The sequence below is a fragment of the Lycium ferocissimum genome, chromosome 11, assembly GCF_029784015.1.
Source record: "Lycium ferocissimum isolate CSIRO_LF1 chromosome 11, AGI_CSIRO_Lferr_CH_V1, whole genome shotgun sequence".
NCBI classification, from domain to species: domain Eukaryota; kingdom Viridiplantae; phylum Streptophyta; class Magnoliopsida; order Solanales; family Solanaceae; genus Lycium; species Lycium ferocissimum.
The window spans coordinates 28,851,664-28,868,418 of record NC_081352.1 but is presented as its reverse complement, the minus strand read 5'-3'; the positions used below and the strand labels follow the sequence as shown (position 1 = coordinate 28,868,418).

The 16,755-nt window shown below is 35.4% G+C and overlaps 2 protein-coding genes across 2 annotated transcripts; one reads left to right on the top strand and one right to left on the bottom strand.

The window, feature by feature from the left end:
• The first annotated feature begins 1,736 nt into the window (after positions 1–1,736).
• LOC132035879 (receptor-like serine/threonine-protein kinase SD1-8) lies at positions 1,737–10,891 on the top strand. Its single transcript, XM_059426027.1, has 8 exons — positions 1,737–2,822; positions 3,481–4,015; positions 7,559–7,735; positions 8,419–8,609; positions 9,361–9,571; positions 9,656–9,893; positions 9,978–10,128; positions 10,362–10,891. Exons 1-8 carry the CDS (start codon positions 1,914–1,916, stop codon positions 10,668–10,670), a joined length of 2,721 nt encoding a protein of 906 aa, XP_059282010.1. The 5' UTR covers positions 1,737–1,913; the 3' UTR covers positions 10,671–10,891.
• A 296-nt stretch (positions 10,892–11,187) lies between these two features.
• On the bottom strand, positions 11,188–16,546 carry LOC132035882 (G-type lectin S-receptor-like serine/threonine-protein kinase At1g11410). Its single transcript, XM_059426031.1, has 8 exons — positions 15,011–16,546; positions 14,221–14,352; positions 13,910–14,109; positions 13,588–13,798; positions 13,264–13,501; positions 13,023–13,170; positions 11,928–12,248; positions 11,188–11,461 (listed from the first exon to the last, which is right to left on the bottom strand). Exons 1-7 carry the CDS (start codon positions 16,278–16,280, stop codon positions 11,940–11,942), a joined length of 2,508 nt encoding a protein of 835 aa, XP_059282014.1. The 5' UTR covers positions 16,281–16,546; the 3' UTR covers positions 11,188–11,461; positions 11,928–11,939.
• Positions 16,547–16,755: the final 209 nt, after the last annotated feature.

Genomic DNA, 16,755 nt, shown 5'->3' with positions numbered 1-16,755 from the left:
AGTCCTAAAGATAGCAATTTCAAATTCGTTAAATTAGTATATTTTAGTCTTGCTAGATATCAACTCTTCTTGACTGACTTGATCAAACTTAACCTACCCACTATAAATTACAATGAGCCAATCTGACTTTGAAAAGTGGGGTCCAATATTATTGTGACTTTTAACCCCTCTCCTCCAAGTGGAGATTAGGTTGATCATATTCCCTAAAAACTTTCTCAGGAAAAGATACCTTAACTAATTGTTACTTGTTACTAATGATTTCGCGCACAATAATTCATAAGTACTTTGTATTTCTAAAGTTTAAACCTAAGATCAATCGGCAAAACAAGTGATGTGGTTCGAATTATAATTTATGAATATCTAAACATTTTCTCAGATAAAAGTTATATATTTGGTCTTTATTAAAGAGTGAATGAAGCACAACTTTTTTATAATTAACAAACTAAAAAAGAAAACTATTCAGCTTTTACTTTCATTGTTTCATTTTATACGACATTATTTGACTCCAGGGCCGAAACTAAGCTGAGTCAAAGAGGTTCAATTGTATCCTCTTCAAGAAAAAATTACAATGTGCAAATAGGACAAAATTAAATTCTTTTTATGTACTTAATTATTGAACTCCCTTAATATAAGGAAATATTATAATAAAGTGACGAAGACTTTTAAAAATTGCTTTAGGATATAAGTTTATATCCAAGTGTGATATTCGAGTATCTCTTGTTTTAATTTCCTTGAATAAATGGCAAGTTTCGCTTTGACTGGATACATAGTTTAGGAATAAAGAAAAGGTTTAAGTTATGTGCATCATCAATATAAAAACTATTTACACAATCAAATTATCAACAAAGTAAATTATAGACCGTTTATAAAAATCCTCTAAACTTGACATTGATTATTAGTGGCATAATGCATAAATAGAATCTCAAACTTGGCCACATCTGACAAGTATGCCCTCCAATTTTTGGTGTGCACAAGTATGCAACTCAACTAGTATAAAGTTCATAAACACATAAACACAAATGCTGACGTGACACATAACTTTTGGAGGTGCGTAAATGATTATTTTGTAAGTTCAAGTATTCAACTGATAAAGTGGAGACAAGTTGAGGTGCCCATTTATGTACACCCAAAGTTGGAGGGTATACTTGCCACCTTAGGCCAAATTTGAGCGCTTGTTTATGTATTATGCCTAATAAATATTTACACAATCAGGTCACTTACAAAGTAATTATAGATAAAATATAAAAAAAGTCTAAACTTGACACTGATTATTAGTTGCACCAATAAATTACTCGTACTCTTAATTAATTACCACTCAGACTTGGCTATTTGATAACATTTATGTCAGAGACGACAACAACAACAACATACCCAGTGAATCCCACAACGTGGGGGTATGGGGAAGGTAGAGTGTACGCAGACCTTACCCCTACCTTGGTAGAGATTTATGTCAGAGATAGGTTAGTAAATAGCCAAGTAATTAAGATTACGAATAATTTAAGTGCACGACTAATAATCCGTGCCAAATATAGAAAGACTGAGATGGAGAGAGTATAAAAGTGAATTTTAGAAGGGAAGACAGTAGAACACACCGAAAGGCCAATAAAGAGTTGTAGTGGAATGAATATAATCACTTCACCCTTAATCGAAGGTCTCAAGTTTAAGTCTTGAATATGGAAACAATTATGGTAAGTAGGGCTTCTCCTCCTTAAAAGATCTCACGTGGCAAATCCAAATTAATCATGACCCCAATATGAATACCAAATGCCGAATGGAAAATTAAAAAAAAAAATAAAAAAATTAACACGCGGAGGGTTAAGGAATGGGAAGACGGAGGAGAAATGGTGGTTGTCTAAAATACCATTTCCCTTTCCATTTTCCTATCAGACAAATTACAATATGTGTCAAAAAAAATGAATTCTTTCACCAAATTCCCCACAAATCTCACAATTGTCTATACGCAAATACTACAAAAGCTTAAAAACACCCCATTCTTGAAGTCAACAATGAAAAACATCAACACCAAACAACACAATTTTCACCTATGTTCTTGCTACTTCTTTCTAATTTCACAAATTCTTTTACCAATTCTTGCAATACCAACACCAACACCAACAACTAACACAATCACAACCAAAAATCCACTTACAATACACAAAACTTTAATCTCTAAAACAAAAAAATTCGAGTTAGGATTTTTCACTCCAGGTGGTCCAAATTCAGACAAATGGTATCTAGGAATATGGTACAGAGAAATTCAAGAAACAACTATGGTTTGGGTTGCAAACAGAGAAAACCCCGTTAACAATTCATCTTCATCGTCTTTACCTGTTTTAAAACTTAGCCAAGATGGTCGTCTTGTTATTTATGACGGTGCTGGAAATTCTCTCTGGTACTCGAATAAACCTCAGGATTTTAATTATCCCACAGATACTAAATTTATTGCTCAGTTATTAGATTCAGGGAATTTCGTCGTTCGTCCTGAGAACGACGAAAATAAGGAGAGTTATTTATGGCAGAGTTTTGATTATCCTACTGATACTTTGTTACCAGGGATGAAACTTGGGTGGGACTCGAAAACAGGGTTAAATAGGAATATTACTTCATGGAAATCTCCATTTGATCCAGCACCTGGAAATTATACGTTTAAACTTGATATTAATGGTTTACCAGAAGCTTTTTTGACAAATAGAGAGAAAGTTTTTTATAGGAGTGGACCTTGGAATGGAGTTGGATTTAGTGGTGTACCAGAAATGAGGCCTACAGAGGTTATAACATTCGAGTTTCAGATGAACAAAGATCAAGTTTACTACACATTCGAGGTATGTCCCTTCACGTGCGAGCTTGATTCTTTATTTCAGGGTCAAATACGTAAAAAGTATATTTTACTAATTGGTGGCGGCAGAGCGGAGCTACTGGTCTGTCTGTGTTTTGGTAGAACCTACTAAATTTTGCTTAGACCCTATGTTTATGTTTAAAAATACACCGGAAATTTTCAATAGTTATCCTTTTTGGGACTGTCTGAAGATCCTTTTGAGCAAACTGGAAATTTCTGAGAAAATGTTATACTCCAAAGATAATTTTTTTTTTTTTTAAATTATTGAAAATATTAGAAGAAATGTATGATCAAACATTAGACTAGGTCTAACATTATCGGGAAGATAATTTCCTAAGGGCTATATCTGCTCAAATTTTTAAAGTAGTGACAAACCTAAAGGGGGTCTAAAGAAGAGACATTTTCTTATATCTGTTATCATTCACTTAATATGTATAAATAATTTATATAGAATCCACTAAGCTGTCTTTTTTGCTAAAATAAAAAACCCATAAATTCAAATCTTAGCTTGGTCGTGGCGATAAGACTCAAACACAAAATGTTTGCCTGCTCTGATATCATGTTGAATTGTGTGACCATCTTATCTCAATATTTAAATTGTTATAAAATTTGCATTTTTATTTACTTAATTCTATTTCCGACAGGTACTCGACAAGAAAATATGTTCAAGATTGTTAGTGAAGCATAATGGTTTCTTAGAGAGGTACACTTGGATTCCGACTAGTCATATTTGGAACAAATTCTGGTATGCGCCAAAAGACCAATGTGATTTTTACGAAGAGTGCGGCGTTTCTGGAATTTGTAATGCGAATCTTTCGCCAGTGTGCAAATGTCTAGTGGGCTACAAGCCCAAAAATCAAGTGGCATGGGATTTAAGAGATGGATCAGATGGATGTGTTAGGGACCATGATTTGGATTGTAAAACTGATGTTTTTAACACATTGAAGAACATGAAATTGCCAAAGAGTTCGACTTCATTTGTGGATACTAAGATGAATTTGGATGAATGTAAAGAAATGTGTAGGTACAACTGTTCATGCACGGCATACACCACTGCGAACGTGACGGGGGCGGGTTCTGGATGTGTCCTTTGGACAAAGGAATTAGTCGACATGAGGCAATATTCAGCGGCAGAAGGTGGACAAGTTCTCTACGTTAGAGTTGCCGCTTCTGACGCAGGTACGTTTCCATTTTTAGTACAAGCATTTATTTTGATGTTTGTTCATATGTCGCATTGTTTTTTGTTTTCATCTGGTGTTCAATACTCACGTTGGGACTTGATTAGTTTGAATTTACCTAGAGAAATCCCACTTGGGATAAAATACTTTGTATACATAGGACTCGAAATTTCTATCTTGAATTCTTGACTAAGTAGGAGAGAGTTGAGTTGAATCAATTTGATGGAGTGGTTGGGTGTTGGTAGAGATATATATGGAAGTTTTATTTATTTGTTGGGTTGAACAAACTAATAATCCTTCCGTCTCGTTTTTCATGGAGCTTAAAACTGTACATATGAAATTGCAGCATTTTTCGAACTCCATCACAATATTTGAAATTGCATAATTTTTCGAAGCTCTAAACTCATTGTGGGATGCATGTGCGGCACACGAGATGCACCTGCGTGAGCTAGTTTTATTGAATATACTTGAGATCTTTTGTTAAGATTTGGCTTTAGGCCACCAATTCTATTGAGCCGCCCCTTGGTGTTATCGTGGATTGGATGCGTGGAGATCGTTACCCATGTCGCAATAGGTCATTCATGCCAAGTCGTGATTTTAGGAGATCCCGAAATTATTGTGCTGATCGTGAAGTTCGGTCGTCCGCAACGCTATGAACTCTCTGTTTAGGAAAAGAAATTAAAAGATAGCTTGTTTAAAGTGTCCTTTTATTATATTAAAGACACGTGGAGATCATGGCCCACGTTGCAGTAGGTTGTTCATGCCACGTTGTGATTTTAGGAGATCCCAAAATTATTATGCTGATCGTGAAGTTTGGTCGTCCGTAACGCTGTATATGAACTCTCTTTTTAGGAAAAAAAAAAAAAAAGATAAAAAAGAAAGCTTGTTTAAAATGTCCCTTTAATATATTAACGAGAGTAATTAATAGAAAAGTAGTTGGTGCTAAACTTTGAAAAACCAAGAAGCTAATACCTATATCATTAGAAAAGCAAATTTTGATCAATTAAGTCCATTGACTGATGACAGAGACTTGCTATTCAATAATATTATCTTGCTATATTTAAATATTGAGAGAGAGAGACGTACATATTCTTTGTGGTAGACACGTTTTTTTTTTTTAAACCTAATTTTCCTTTCTTCTTTTTGATTTATTATGCATTGTGCATTGGAAAAGATATGAATGAAAACAAACCCCTCAAAGTCCCCATCTTCAAATGGGGACTTAATAAGTTAATTATATGGTTATCTACTATTAGGTGTTTGCTTTTTTCTTTTGATTTGATTGGGATGATGAATTAGTTAGAAAATAATGCACCCATCTCAAGCTTCTACAATTAATTATTTTCCATGCATTTTCAGCGTGCTTTCAAAAGAAAATTCTACTGAAACAAAGTTAATTTCTTTTTGTTTTGCCAAGTTAACCAAAACCATGTTCTCCTTTCTTGTGGTAAACTGATTCTTCCTTTGTATAAGCACAAGATGACATTTCAACTAGAATTGAAGTTATATATACCAATAGTGTTAAGAATTATGATAATAGTAACAGACACATGAAAAAAAAGGGATAACATACTTATCAGCACCCAATGTACGTTTACAGAAAAAATGTGAGTATAATTATGTGTCGTGCATTCATTAATTAGTTTGATGTAAATATTGTGTGCGATCAAGCAGAGACGGGCTAGAACTTTGAATTATGAGTTTTATAAAAAAGTAGCTTACTAGATTCTACATAAATTATTTTATACATATTAAGTAGATTCTAAACATATATACAAGGGTTTAGGTCAAAACATCTAGGTTCTACCGAACCCTTAGGCAGAACCGTAGCTCCACCCATGCTTTCAAAGGTGGATCTAGAGGGTCGGTTATGTTTCACCCGAATAATTCGAAATTTTCATTCAGATCACATATATATTAAAAAATTCACTTACTATCCATAAATGTTTGACTGTAAATCTCATTATCGTTGTATTGAAGGTCGTTATAGAAGCTCAGAAACTTCAAATCTTGAATTTCGTAACTACTTTTTACCTAAAAAAGGAGGGTGAGAAAGAGGTTTAAAATTAAAACATGGTCATAAAGTGATCAAAGCGTGCATTAGTTTTTTAATTTTGTACTGCTAACGCTAATGGTTGCGTGAAATAATGAAAAGAAAAAACATTGTTTTTGTCCTTTTGTTATTATATTTCCTTGAGGATATCGTGTCTGTCTTTTTCTCAATTTTGACAATGATGGAGAAACTAAAATTAGTGGACAATTGGAATTCCTAAAATAGTGCCTAGTTGGTCCTAAAAGTTAGGTAAGTTCACAAAAAGATTCTTCTTGAAAAGGATGAGAAGAAGCAAATTCCTGGATCCACCCTATATTATTAAGTAGGTAGTTCGTCTACATTCCAAAAAGAGTCATTTGGCCGATTACTTTGACTTCGATTAAATTCAAATTTACATAACGTTTATTTTCATACTCCATCTGTTTCAATTTATGAACTTATTTGATTGAGGCACGGAGTTTAGGGAAGAACATAAAACTTTTTTGTGGTGTTAGATGAGTCACATAAATTTTGTGCGGCTATAAATCATTGCATAAAAGTAAATTATTTTTAAATATAGAAACAATCATTCTTTTTAGCACAAATAAGGAAATAAATTCACATAAATTGAAACGGAGAGAGTATATGCAAATACAAAAAGAAAATGTTTTTTTCCAAGGACAAGTCCTGGGCTGCACCACGTACCAAGTCCTTAGGGGTCGTTTGGGCGGTGAACAACTCATATTGGGATTATAATTGACGGGATCATAATTCGAAGATTAAATAATGATAGGATTAGTTCGTGACTATACTTTTATTGATAGGTATTTGATTCATTCTGAAAAAAGGAAACATACTGGAATTAATACAAAACATATGTTTGGTTTTAAGCTAGATATAAGTTGGAATAAACTTTTATTAATCAATTTTAACCTTAGACTTTTCAAAAGACATTGGAAGAAGAACCTTGAGGTAGGGCATCTTGGTCATTTTTATTATTTTATCCCAGGAGTAGTAAGGCCCGAGATTATTATCACGCATTGAATGTTGTATAAAGGTAGGACCGTAATTGTGGCATGACTAATTCGGGAATTGTTAATCCCGGAATCAAATATGGGATAAAATTATCTCACGATTTATCACGAGATCGTTATCCTTTATCACACAAACCAACCGACCCCTTAGAATTTTCCTTTTTTACTTGTTAATTACTAGATCTTTGACTTATGCTACCTCTGGTGAAATGAATAAAGATCTTCACATGATTCAAATTCCTAAAAGAAGTTATTTTATTTCTGACGTTTAATTTACATAGCGGCAACGCTCTGACTGAATGAGTGACGTGTCATAATCCGGTTCCAGAAACTTGACCTTCCATTCCTTTGTATTTTCTGAGCAATTCACACCTAGTTTTGTTACTCAATTATGACAAAAATAGTACTGTGACTTTTACTGTTAAAAAAAAAAAAAAAATCTTGATGGAACATTCATTTTGAATGTCTTAAATTTCAGCACAAAGTGGAAATGTGGGATCTGAAGATGGTTCTGGCAAAATAAAAAGAATTGCTATGGCTACTGGAATCACAGCTGGTGTTGTTCTTGTGCTAATTGGAGTAGTAAGCATTTGCTTATTATCAAAGAGAAAGAAATTGGAAGGTCCAATAATAAGAAAGAAGACAGAACAAAGAGGTATTATAGCCTTTAATTTTGGTTTTGGTTCGATAATTGATATTTACTAAATTATGCACAAATATAATTTATATGAAGCAAATATTGTAGTTAAAAATTTCACAGGGCAGCCTGTTTTTTACACCGTCATTTAACCTGTACCCTCCTTTTTGAAAAATTTGCACATATATCTACTATAGACATGCGGTGTTTGAGGAATTGAAGTTAGATCTAAAGTTACATATGGCTTAAGTTCAATCATTTTCCCTAAAATTCAGGCAAAAATGGTTAGACTTCGGTCATTTTTGTCTAATATTTAGCCATTTTTATCCGAAACTCATGCACATATGGCTTAAGTTCAAGCAAAAATGATTGAACTTCAGTGATATATGGTTGAAGTTCAAGCAAAAGTGACCGGACTTCAGATATATGAAACTTCATACACAATGTTTGAAGTTAGGTCATACACAATGTTTGAAGTTAGGCTTTGTTAAAGCTAAGTTCAGGCACCGTATGTCTGAAGTTGTCCCATATTGGATACACGTGCAAAAAAATTTAAAAGTGGGGACAAGTTAAATTCCAGGCTTTAAAATTGGATAGCCGTGCACATCACGCAAAAACTATATATCTCGTAATTAACCAAGATTGTCTTTGTGAAAGGCTTTGTTATCTAATTCATATCTGTTACATTATTTTTTAACTAGGCTCTAAAGAAAGAAGTCAAGATCTTCTAGTGAACACAGCCATTATTCCAAGTAAAAGAGAAATTTCTGGTGAAACTGAGGTGGACGAGTTTGAATTGCCATTATTTGATCTCAGCACCTTAGCCGTGGCTACAGAAGATTTTTCTGATGCAACCAAGTTAGGCCAGGGCGGTTTTGGTTGCGTTTACAAGGTAAACCTCAGCTAGATGTTAAAAAAAAAAAAAAAAAAAAAAAAAAAAAAAAACACTATGCTGCTCGGATCCTCCAAAAATGTCGTTGTACCCCTGTCTGATCCTCCAAGAATGCATTATTTGGAGGATCTGACACGAGTGTAGTACCATTTTTCGAGGATCCAATCATTGCATGAAAAATCTAGTCCTTTTTGTGTTTACAAGATAAAGCTTAGCTAGATGTGAAAACAACCTATGCTGCTTGAATCCTCCAAAAATATTGCCGTTCACGTGTCAGATCTTCCAAATATGAATTATTTTTAATTTGGAGGATCTAACATGGGTATAGACGTGTAGTGGCATTTTTCGAGGATATGAGCAACATATGAAAAACTAGTCCTTTTTGTGTTTGCAAGGTAAAGCTCAGCTAGAAGTGAAAACAACATATGTTGTTCGAATCCTACAAAAATGCATTACTTTGGAGGATTTGACACTAGTGTAGTGGCATTTTTCTATGATCTGAGCAATATATGATAAACTAGTCCTTTTGCGTTTACGGTAAAGCTCAGCTAGATATGAAGACAACCTATGTTGTTCGGATCCTACAAAAATGTTATTGCACTCCGGTCGGATCCTCCAAAAACGCATTACTTTGGAGGATTTGACACGTGCATAGTGGCATTTTTTAGAAGACTCGAGCAATATAAAAAAAAAGGAACTAATTCATTTATGGTAAAATATGAAAGCACACAATGAAAGATCTTATTGACAGGGAATAATAGATGATGATCAAGAAATAGCAGTGAAAAGGCTCTCAAAGAATTCAGGCCAAGGAGTAGAGGAATTCAAGAATGAGCTAAGATTGATTGCAAGACTTCAGCACAGAAACCTCGTCCGCCTTCTTGGCTGCTGTGTTGAGATGGGAGAGAAGATGTTGATATACGAATACATGGAAAATAAAAGCTTGGATTCAATCTTATTCAGTAAGTCGCTTTTCGTTCTATATATTCTTCCGAGTTAAATTTATGTGGTCTTGGACTTGAAATTAACAAATACATGCGTCTCAGATAAGCAAAAAAGCGCGTTACTCGATTGGCAAAGGCGATTCAGCATTATTTGTGGAATCGCTCGGGGGCTTCTGTATCTTCATCAAGATTCAAGATTTCGGATTATCCATAGAGATCTGAAAGCAAGCAACATTCTCCTTGACAAGGATATGATCCCAAAAATATCAGACTTTGGCATGGCAAGGATTTTCGGAGGCGATGAGACTGAAGGAAATACAAAGAGAGTAGTTGGAACCTAGTAAGAATCACCACATATTTCCTTAAAATCATTCTTATATCACTTTGAGAAAGTGTTGGTAAATCCATTTTTTTCTAATTGCAGCGGTTATATGTCTCCTGAATATGCGATGGACGGACTGTTCTCTGTTAAATCGGATGTCTTCAGCTTTGGAGTTTTAGTGTTGGAAATTGTAACAGGGAAGAAGAATAGGGGATTTTATTTTCAGAACAGCCAAAGAAACCTTCTTGGCCATGTAAGTACACCAATTATCACAACTTAGTTTCTTTCTTGACAAAAAAAATCATCATTTCTAACAGAGGCAGAGCCAGAATTTTGAGTTTATAGGTTCTGAATTCTAAAAGATATAGCTTACTCAGTGCTCAATAAATTATTTAGTAACACAAATACAGGTTTTGACTACCTGTAACTTTCTGTCTAGCTCCGCCCGTGATTCCTAATACAGAATATATAAATGTGCCTCTGCAGGCATGGAGACTATGGATAGAAGGAATAGCCTCGGAACTACTAGATTCAACAGTTGGAGAATTGTTTTCTCCGTGCGAAGTAATGAGATGCATACAGGTCGGGCTATTGTGTGTTCAGGAGCAAGCAGAAGATAGACCGAACATGGCAACCGTTGTATTGATGTTAGGCAGTGAAAGCGCAACGCTTCCTCAGCCTAAGCACCCTGGATTTTGCCTCGGAAGGAGACCAGTTGACGACTACTCGGAAACTATTTATGAGGAAACTTTTACGGTGAATGAAGTTACAATAACCATGCTTGAAGCTCGTTAGTCAAAACTACAGATGGTCTGGATCGGCTGGACAACACTTGTACCTAACAGAATAGAAATCAAGGCAAATTCCACTGATGGGAGCGAACATAGAGATTCCCTGACGAATGAATGCTATAACATGGACTCCTGCTGGCAACATGGTATAGTACATCAGTAACTACAGAGGTTAACAATTTTCTCTTGTACACTTACCTTCTTTCTTCTTCTTCTTCTTCTTTTTTTCTTTTAAACATAATGTTTTGTTTTGGGAGCTAAGGGAAATAGGCTTCTTTCTCATTTCATGAAATTGTGAAGTTCCCATATAGATATGTCGCTAACGTAACAAATGGATATATCTTTTTTCCTTATAGTTGAAATTTACTATAAATTATGTATCGTTCGCTGATGTGATTCATGAGATTAATTTGTGCCTTGATCTTGTTTCAATTGATCTCTTTTTCCACTTTTTGTTTACCTTTCTGCTCAAGCAGGAAGTATTCAATTGTGCAATGAAATTAATGTCATTTTATCTACACTTTCTTGTGGCTCTAAACAGTTACATGCATTTGCATCTGCTTACATCAGATTGTAACAAAACCTACAAAGTTGCTGTCTGCCAAACTACTATACATTGATAGATCATCTTAAAGATGAGTACAATTTAAGCGTCCCTAATAAGTGAAACTAGTTACCTGGTTAACTTGCCACAACAACATCTAAACCATTCTATATTTTCTCCTTTGTTGATGATAATAGGTACAATACAAATCATCTATGCAGCTTCAACATCTCTTGGCCAACGTAATTCAGCTGTAAAGAAAGAAACATCATAGAAGTCAAAATAGGAAAAAAATAAAATTCCCTAGCAACTCTTTTATACGGATATAAGGCTATCAGATTCCATTGTGGAAGACACAATTTTTTCTGAAGAATTCGCCATGATATACCTGATCCATGCATAATATCATGAAAAATTGATACAAATTTTTGACTGCTACTTAGTATTGACAATAGGTCTAGAAAAGGTTAGAAACGGAAAGGGAGGAGGTTGGAATATGAATTATCATTATATTAGTAGAAATAGAAATGGTAGAATATTCATGTGGGACTTTCTCAATTTTTACACGTGTGATACATGTTCCTTCTATTTCTCCAAGTAAAGTTTTTCGCATAGCAATGCCTATTGTGTCGGCCTGGCCTGTCATAAGTGGAGACAAAATAAAGCGTCCATAATGAAGGCATTTTACACTTATAATGTAAAAGAATAAAAAATTACCTCAAGGAAGCTTTACCGAGCAAGATTTGCAGTAATAGAAATCTCATTTACAGAAGTCCCGACACTAGCGGACGATGAGTAAGGAAGTGAAGAAGAATTTCTTGATCTGAATACAAAACCAGGTTGTCCAGGATCAGCAAGTTTTGATTCATTGCACAGCATGAAGACAACTTCAGACATCATTGGTCTGTCATCTGCAAATGATTGTACACACAATAGTCCAATTTGGATGCATCTCAAAACTTCAGCAGTTTCATACCAGTCCCCTAATGAGGGATCAACTACATCTAAAGCTTTCTCATCATTCCATGAATCCCAAACCTGAAAAAAGAAAAAAAAAGAAAACCAACATTTATGGTTGGTGGTTGGTGGCGGAACCAAGAATTATGACTAGGAGATTCAAGAAAATACAATGTCGTATCTGGGATTTTAGCAAGTACTTCTCTTACGTCAAGGGGATTCAAAAATTCCTATATGTACCGGGGGAAATTGTTTCTACCATACCTTTCCCAATGAAGGGATTTAATTGACCACTGTTGGGCTAAAACAGCCCATGATATTCTTAGACGGCCCATAGAGGGGCAAAGACACTAAGTCGGCCCCTACGCCATCACTATGCCGTATCTCGCACTATTATGCTCAGATACCAATTGTTGAGCTAAACAACCCAAGATACTCTTAACATGGTGTGACATTGTCCGCTTTGGGCCAAGCACACACGACTTTCCCCCGAAAGGCTTCACACCATTAAGAGTATCCAATACCTTACAAGTAACTTACTTTTCTTTTCAACTACCAATATGAGACTTTATTCACACACCCAAAAAATACCCTTCACTGCATGAAGCTCCGCCACTATTTCCATCCCTTTGTTGGAGGAGGTAGAAGGTACAGGTGGAATAGTCGAGGCGCGCTCAAGCTGGTCCGGAACACCACCTTATAAAATATAAAAGAAATGAACATTTCCAGGGATCCCTTCTCTAGAGCAATGGTAATTGGTAAAAGGCTAGGCAAAACAAGATATTTCTTTTTAACTTGATGTAATATGCAATGGTAAAGGAGTAAAGGTGAATTCTTGATGCAGTAATGTCTTACGTATCCGACTAAATTTAAAGAATGGTCCTGATAATGAGTATTGTTCTTCCTTCCAGTGATGATCTCCAACAACAGAACTCCAAAACTGAAAACATCAGACTTCACTGAAAAATGCCCTTCCATTGCATACTCTGGTGACATATAGCCACTGAAATGAACCAATAGCTATGTCAACTTTTAAATCTCAGATACATATACTTTGCAAAACTCACACATGTTTATACAGAAAGTTGATGCTTACTATGTTCCAACAACTCGATTCGTGTTTGCTTCAATTTGGTCACCTCCAAATATTCTAGCAGTTCCAAAATCTGATATTTTTGGGTGCATAGATGCATCTAGTAACACATTGCTGGCTTTTAGATCCCTATGTATGATTCTTACTCGAGAGTCATGGTGAAGGTATGACAATCCTCGTGCAATTCCAACTATAATATCAAACCGTTTTCTCCAATCTAGCTGAGATCCTTTAGTTTTATCTGCAACACAATATTGAAAGTTGATAAATTAGTTATGCATTAGTAATATCCCCTCTTTTTTTCACACAATCTGGAAATGTATATACCAAAGATAAAATTGTCCAAGCCTTTATTTGGCAAGTATTCATAGACCAACGTCTTCTCTCCTCTTTGTATGCAACATCCAAAAAGCCTCACAAGATTTCTGTGTTGTACTCTCGCGATTAACGTTACTTCATTCTTGAATTCCTCTACTCCTTGCCCTGAATTTTTCGAAAGTCTTTTGACCGCTATCTCTTGCCCGTTATTTAGCTGACCCTGAAATCAAGATTCAACATTGTTCTTAAGTGAAATTGGCTCAACAAACTAATAATCAAACGACACCAAATGTAGCTTACAAAGCGAGAATATAACAGAATCTCGAAGTACCTTGTAAACGCTGCCAAAGCCTCCTTCACCGAGTTTATTAGCGTCAGAGAAATCATCAGTGGCAGAAGTGATAGTGCTTAGATCAAAGATTAACACATCAGCATGTTCACTTCCATCCATCTCATTGCTTCTTGAAGAGTTCTCATAGGATGCTAAATTCCTCTTCAAAGTAATCAAACTGGTGAACTGGTCCTCCTTATCTGTACAATAAGTGAAATTTAATGCTATTGGTGGCTTCACATTCGTCACTCTTTAAGAATTGGAGTAAGAACTCTAAAAGAATGATATAATTGTTGTGAACATATGCTTACCTTTTCTCCTTTTCCTTATTACCAAACAACAAGCAAACACGAGCACGATGAGTATTGTAGAAATGCACGCTGTCACAATTGCTATTGTTCTTTTCCTATGATCATAGCCATTTTTGTACTTCAAGAATTGAGCTGAAAGAACAAAAAAAGTAAAACTTTTTGAAACACAATGCCACAAAACTATTACAACTGTTGAAGTGCATGTATATCTCATCTAAAAGCTTAAGTTGTTATAAGGATTACATTGTTATGTACTTGAGCTCTTAAACGAGATGGTCAAACAATTCAACATAGAATCAGAACTACTCAACATACTTGATCCTTAAAAAAAATCAAGCCCACACACAAAAGGATGTATTGAAAACATAATTAAGTAATAAGGGGTCGTTTGGTTGCTTGTTAGGAAGTGATATATTCACATATTAAGACATGCATAACTAGTACCACGTTTGGTAGCATTATAGTTTACTCTAGTTGTTATGTATAATATTCAGCACACCAGTATGGTGTTTAGCTACCCGTTAACAATTCCGTATCTAGTACATATATATGTTACAAGGGAATCTATGTAATATTTATGCAGGGTAGAAAATGGAATAAGTAATACATCAATAACCAAACCCAGCATAACTAATACCTGCCCAACTCTAACCAGCATTCAAACGACCCCTAAAAGTATAATCTTTTTAACCGCTTAAGTTTTTAGAAGAGATAGTCACACACTCAATTACTTCTTGTCAAATATAATAAAATCAACTTGCAAATATTATTCACACAACATAGAATTTACCCAAAGTAGATGCAGATACTCTGATATACAAATCTTGGCCTCCATCTGTAAACTCCCTTGTGTCTATCAAGTCACCATACCAAGTGATGCATCCAATTCCTCCTACACTAACATTAGCACTTGCATAAGCCGTGCAAGAACAATTATTCAAACACAATTTCTCACATTCTTGCAATCCCATACTCCTATTCAATCGCGCAGTATACGTGTCCGGGATTCTCACATTACTCAATTTGGCAAACCCCTCGCCATTCTTGCACACGTTCTCGTCCTTCTTCCTCAAACACCCGTGGGAACCGTCTCTCAAGTACCATGACCGGTTATTCCTTGGCTCGTACCCAGGAAAACACTTGCATTCGAATTCACCCAAATTGTACAAGTTGCAATTACTAAATGTCCCACAATGTACATAGTTATCACATGAGTCCTTAGGCGCGGACCAAAATTGCACCCATTTTTGCACGCCTTCTTGCCAATTCAATATATTCATCATCCCCGATTCGTTTAGTACTAATCGTGAGAGAACAGAGTCCTTCATACTGAATGTCACAGAGACCTCACTTTTATTATCAACATAGTCGATAGTGAAAATAAATCCAGGCTTCATTTCGGGCACACCACTCCAGCCAAGGCCCGTCCAGGGCCCAGTTCGCCATATCCTGTTAGAATTCTTGTACAAGAAAACTTGAGGAACTATTCCATTTATCTCAATCTTGTACACATACTCCCCTGAACCGGGATCCTCTATAGAATTCCACGACGTTAGAGACCGGTTCAAACCGGTTTTCTTGTCATTCCCAAACTTCATGTTAGGAAGTATAGTATTTGTAGGATAATCAAAGCTCTGCCATACAATAACTTCCCTTTTCGGGTCTCGAAACAGCACAAAATTCCCTGAATTCAACAGCTGAGCAGAGTAAATATTGGTTTTCCAGCAGAAAATTTTGGTATTTCGATTAAGTATGACAAGACTACCCGTTAGGTCGATAGTGAGAACCCCGGATGTTCCATTTACGGGGTTGTCTCGGTTAGCGACCCAAACTACGGTTAGTTCGGGGACATTATTGTACCAAATTCCGACATATCGTTTGTTAGAAGAATTTCCAGGGCTGAAGAAACCAAGAGCAAAAGATTTTCCAGAAGAGATTAACAAATCTCCATCTCTTAGAGACTGTTTGAAAGAGATTGTATCAGTTGAAGTACAAAATGGGACAAGAAATAAGATAAATATTACTAGTATTACTATCAAGAACTCTTTTTTCTGGGACATGGCTTCAACAGAAATCAGATCTGTTGTTCAAAACATAAATTTAAATTAAAGAGAATACATTGAATATCCCTTTTACTCTCTTATACAATAACATACCAGCAACAGCAAGTTAGCTGGATAGGGACTCCATATTATCACCGTACCGGTAACTCTGTCCACTATGGTTTATATAGAGACGGATTCAGGATTTGAACTTTATGAGTTCAAGTTTCGGATTCTATCACAGCTCATTTGATTTATAAGATCCGTAATTTACTATCTATATTTTATTTAGTGAATTTTTTAACTTACACATGGTCTTAATCAAAGCTGTTGAGTTCGAATGAACTGTGTATTCTACATGACTACATCCACACCTGCTCTTAATGACATGCTGTTATAACCAAAGAAATGTCATGACATGTTTAAGAACATAAGTTTCAAAAGTCTTCATATCTTCCTTAAACGCCGTATGTAGTCAAACATTGCCCCATAG

Excerpts from the sequence above, each read along its gene's own strand:
- LOC132035882 (XM_059426031.1), bottom strand. The coding sequence starts at position 16,280 with ATGTCCCAGAAAAAAGAGTTCTTGATAGTAATACTAGTAATATTTATC. Across the intron at positions 14,353-15,010 it reads AGTATCTGCATCTACTTTGG|CTCAATTCTTGAAGTACAAA; the intron begins GTAAATTCTATG and ends TTGTTCTTTCAG. Across the intron at positions 14,110-14,220 it reads AATAAGGAAAAGGAGAAAAG|ATAAGGAGGACCAGTTCACC; the intron begins GTAAGCATATGT and ends CTTATTGTACAG.
- LOC132035879 (XM_059426027.1), top strand. The coding sequence starts at position 1,914 with ATGAATTCTTTCACCAAATTCCCCACAAATCTCACAATTGTCTATACG. Across the intron at positions 9,894-9,977 it reads AAGAGAGTAGTTGGAACCTA|CGGTTATATGTCTCCTGAAT; the intron begins GTAAGAATCACC and ends TTCTAATTGCAG. Across the intron at positions 10,129-10,361 it reads AAAGAAACCTTCTTGGCCAT|GCATGGAGACTATGGATAGA; the intron begins GTAAGTACACCA and ends GTGCCTCTGCAG.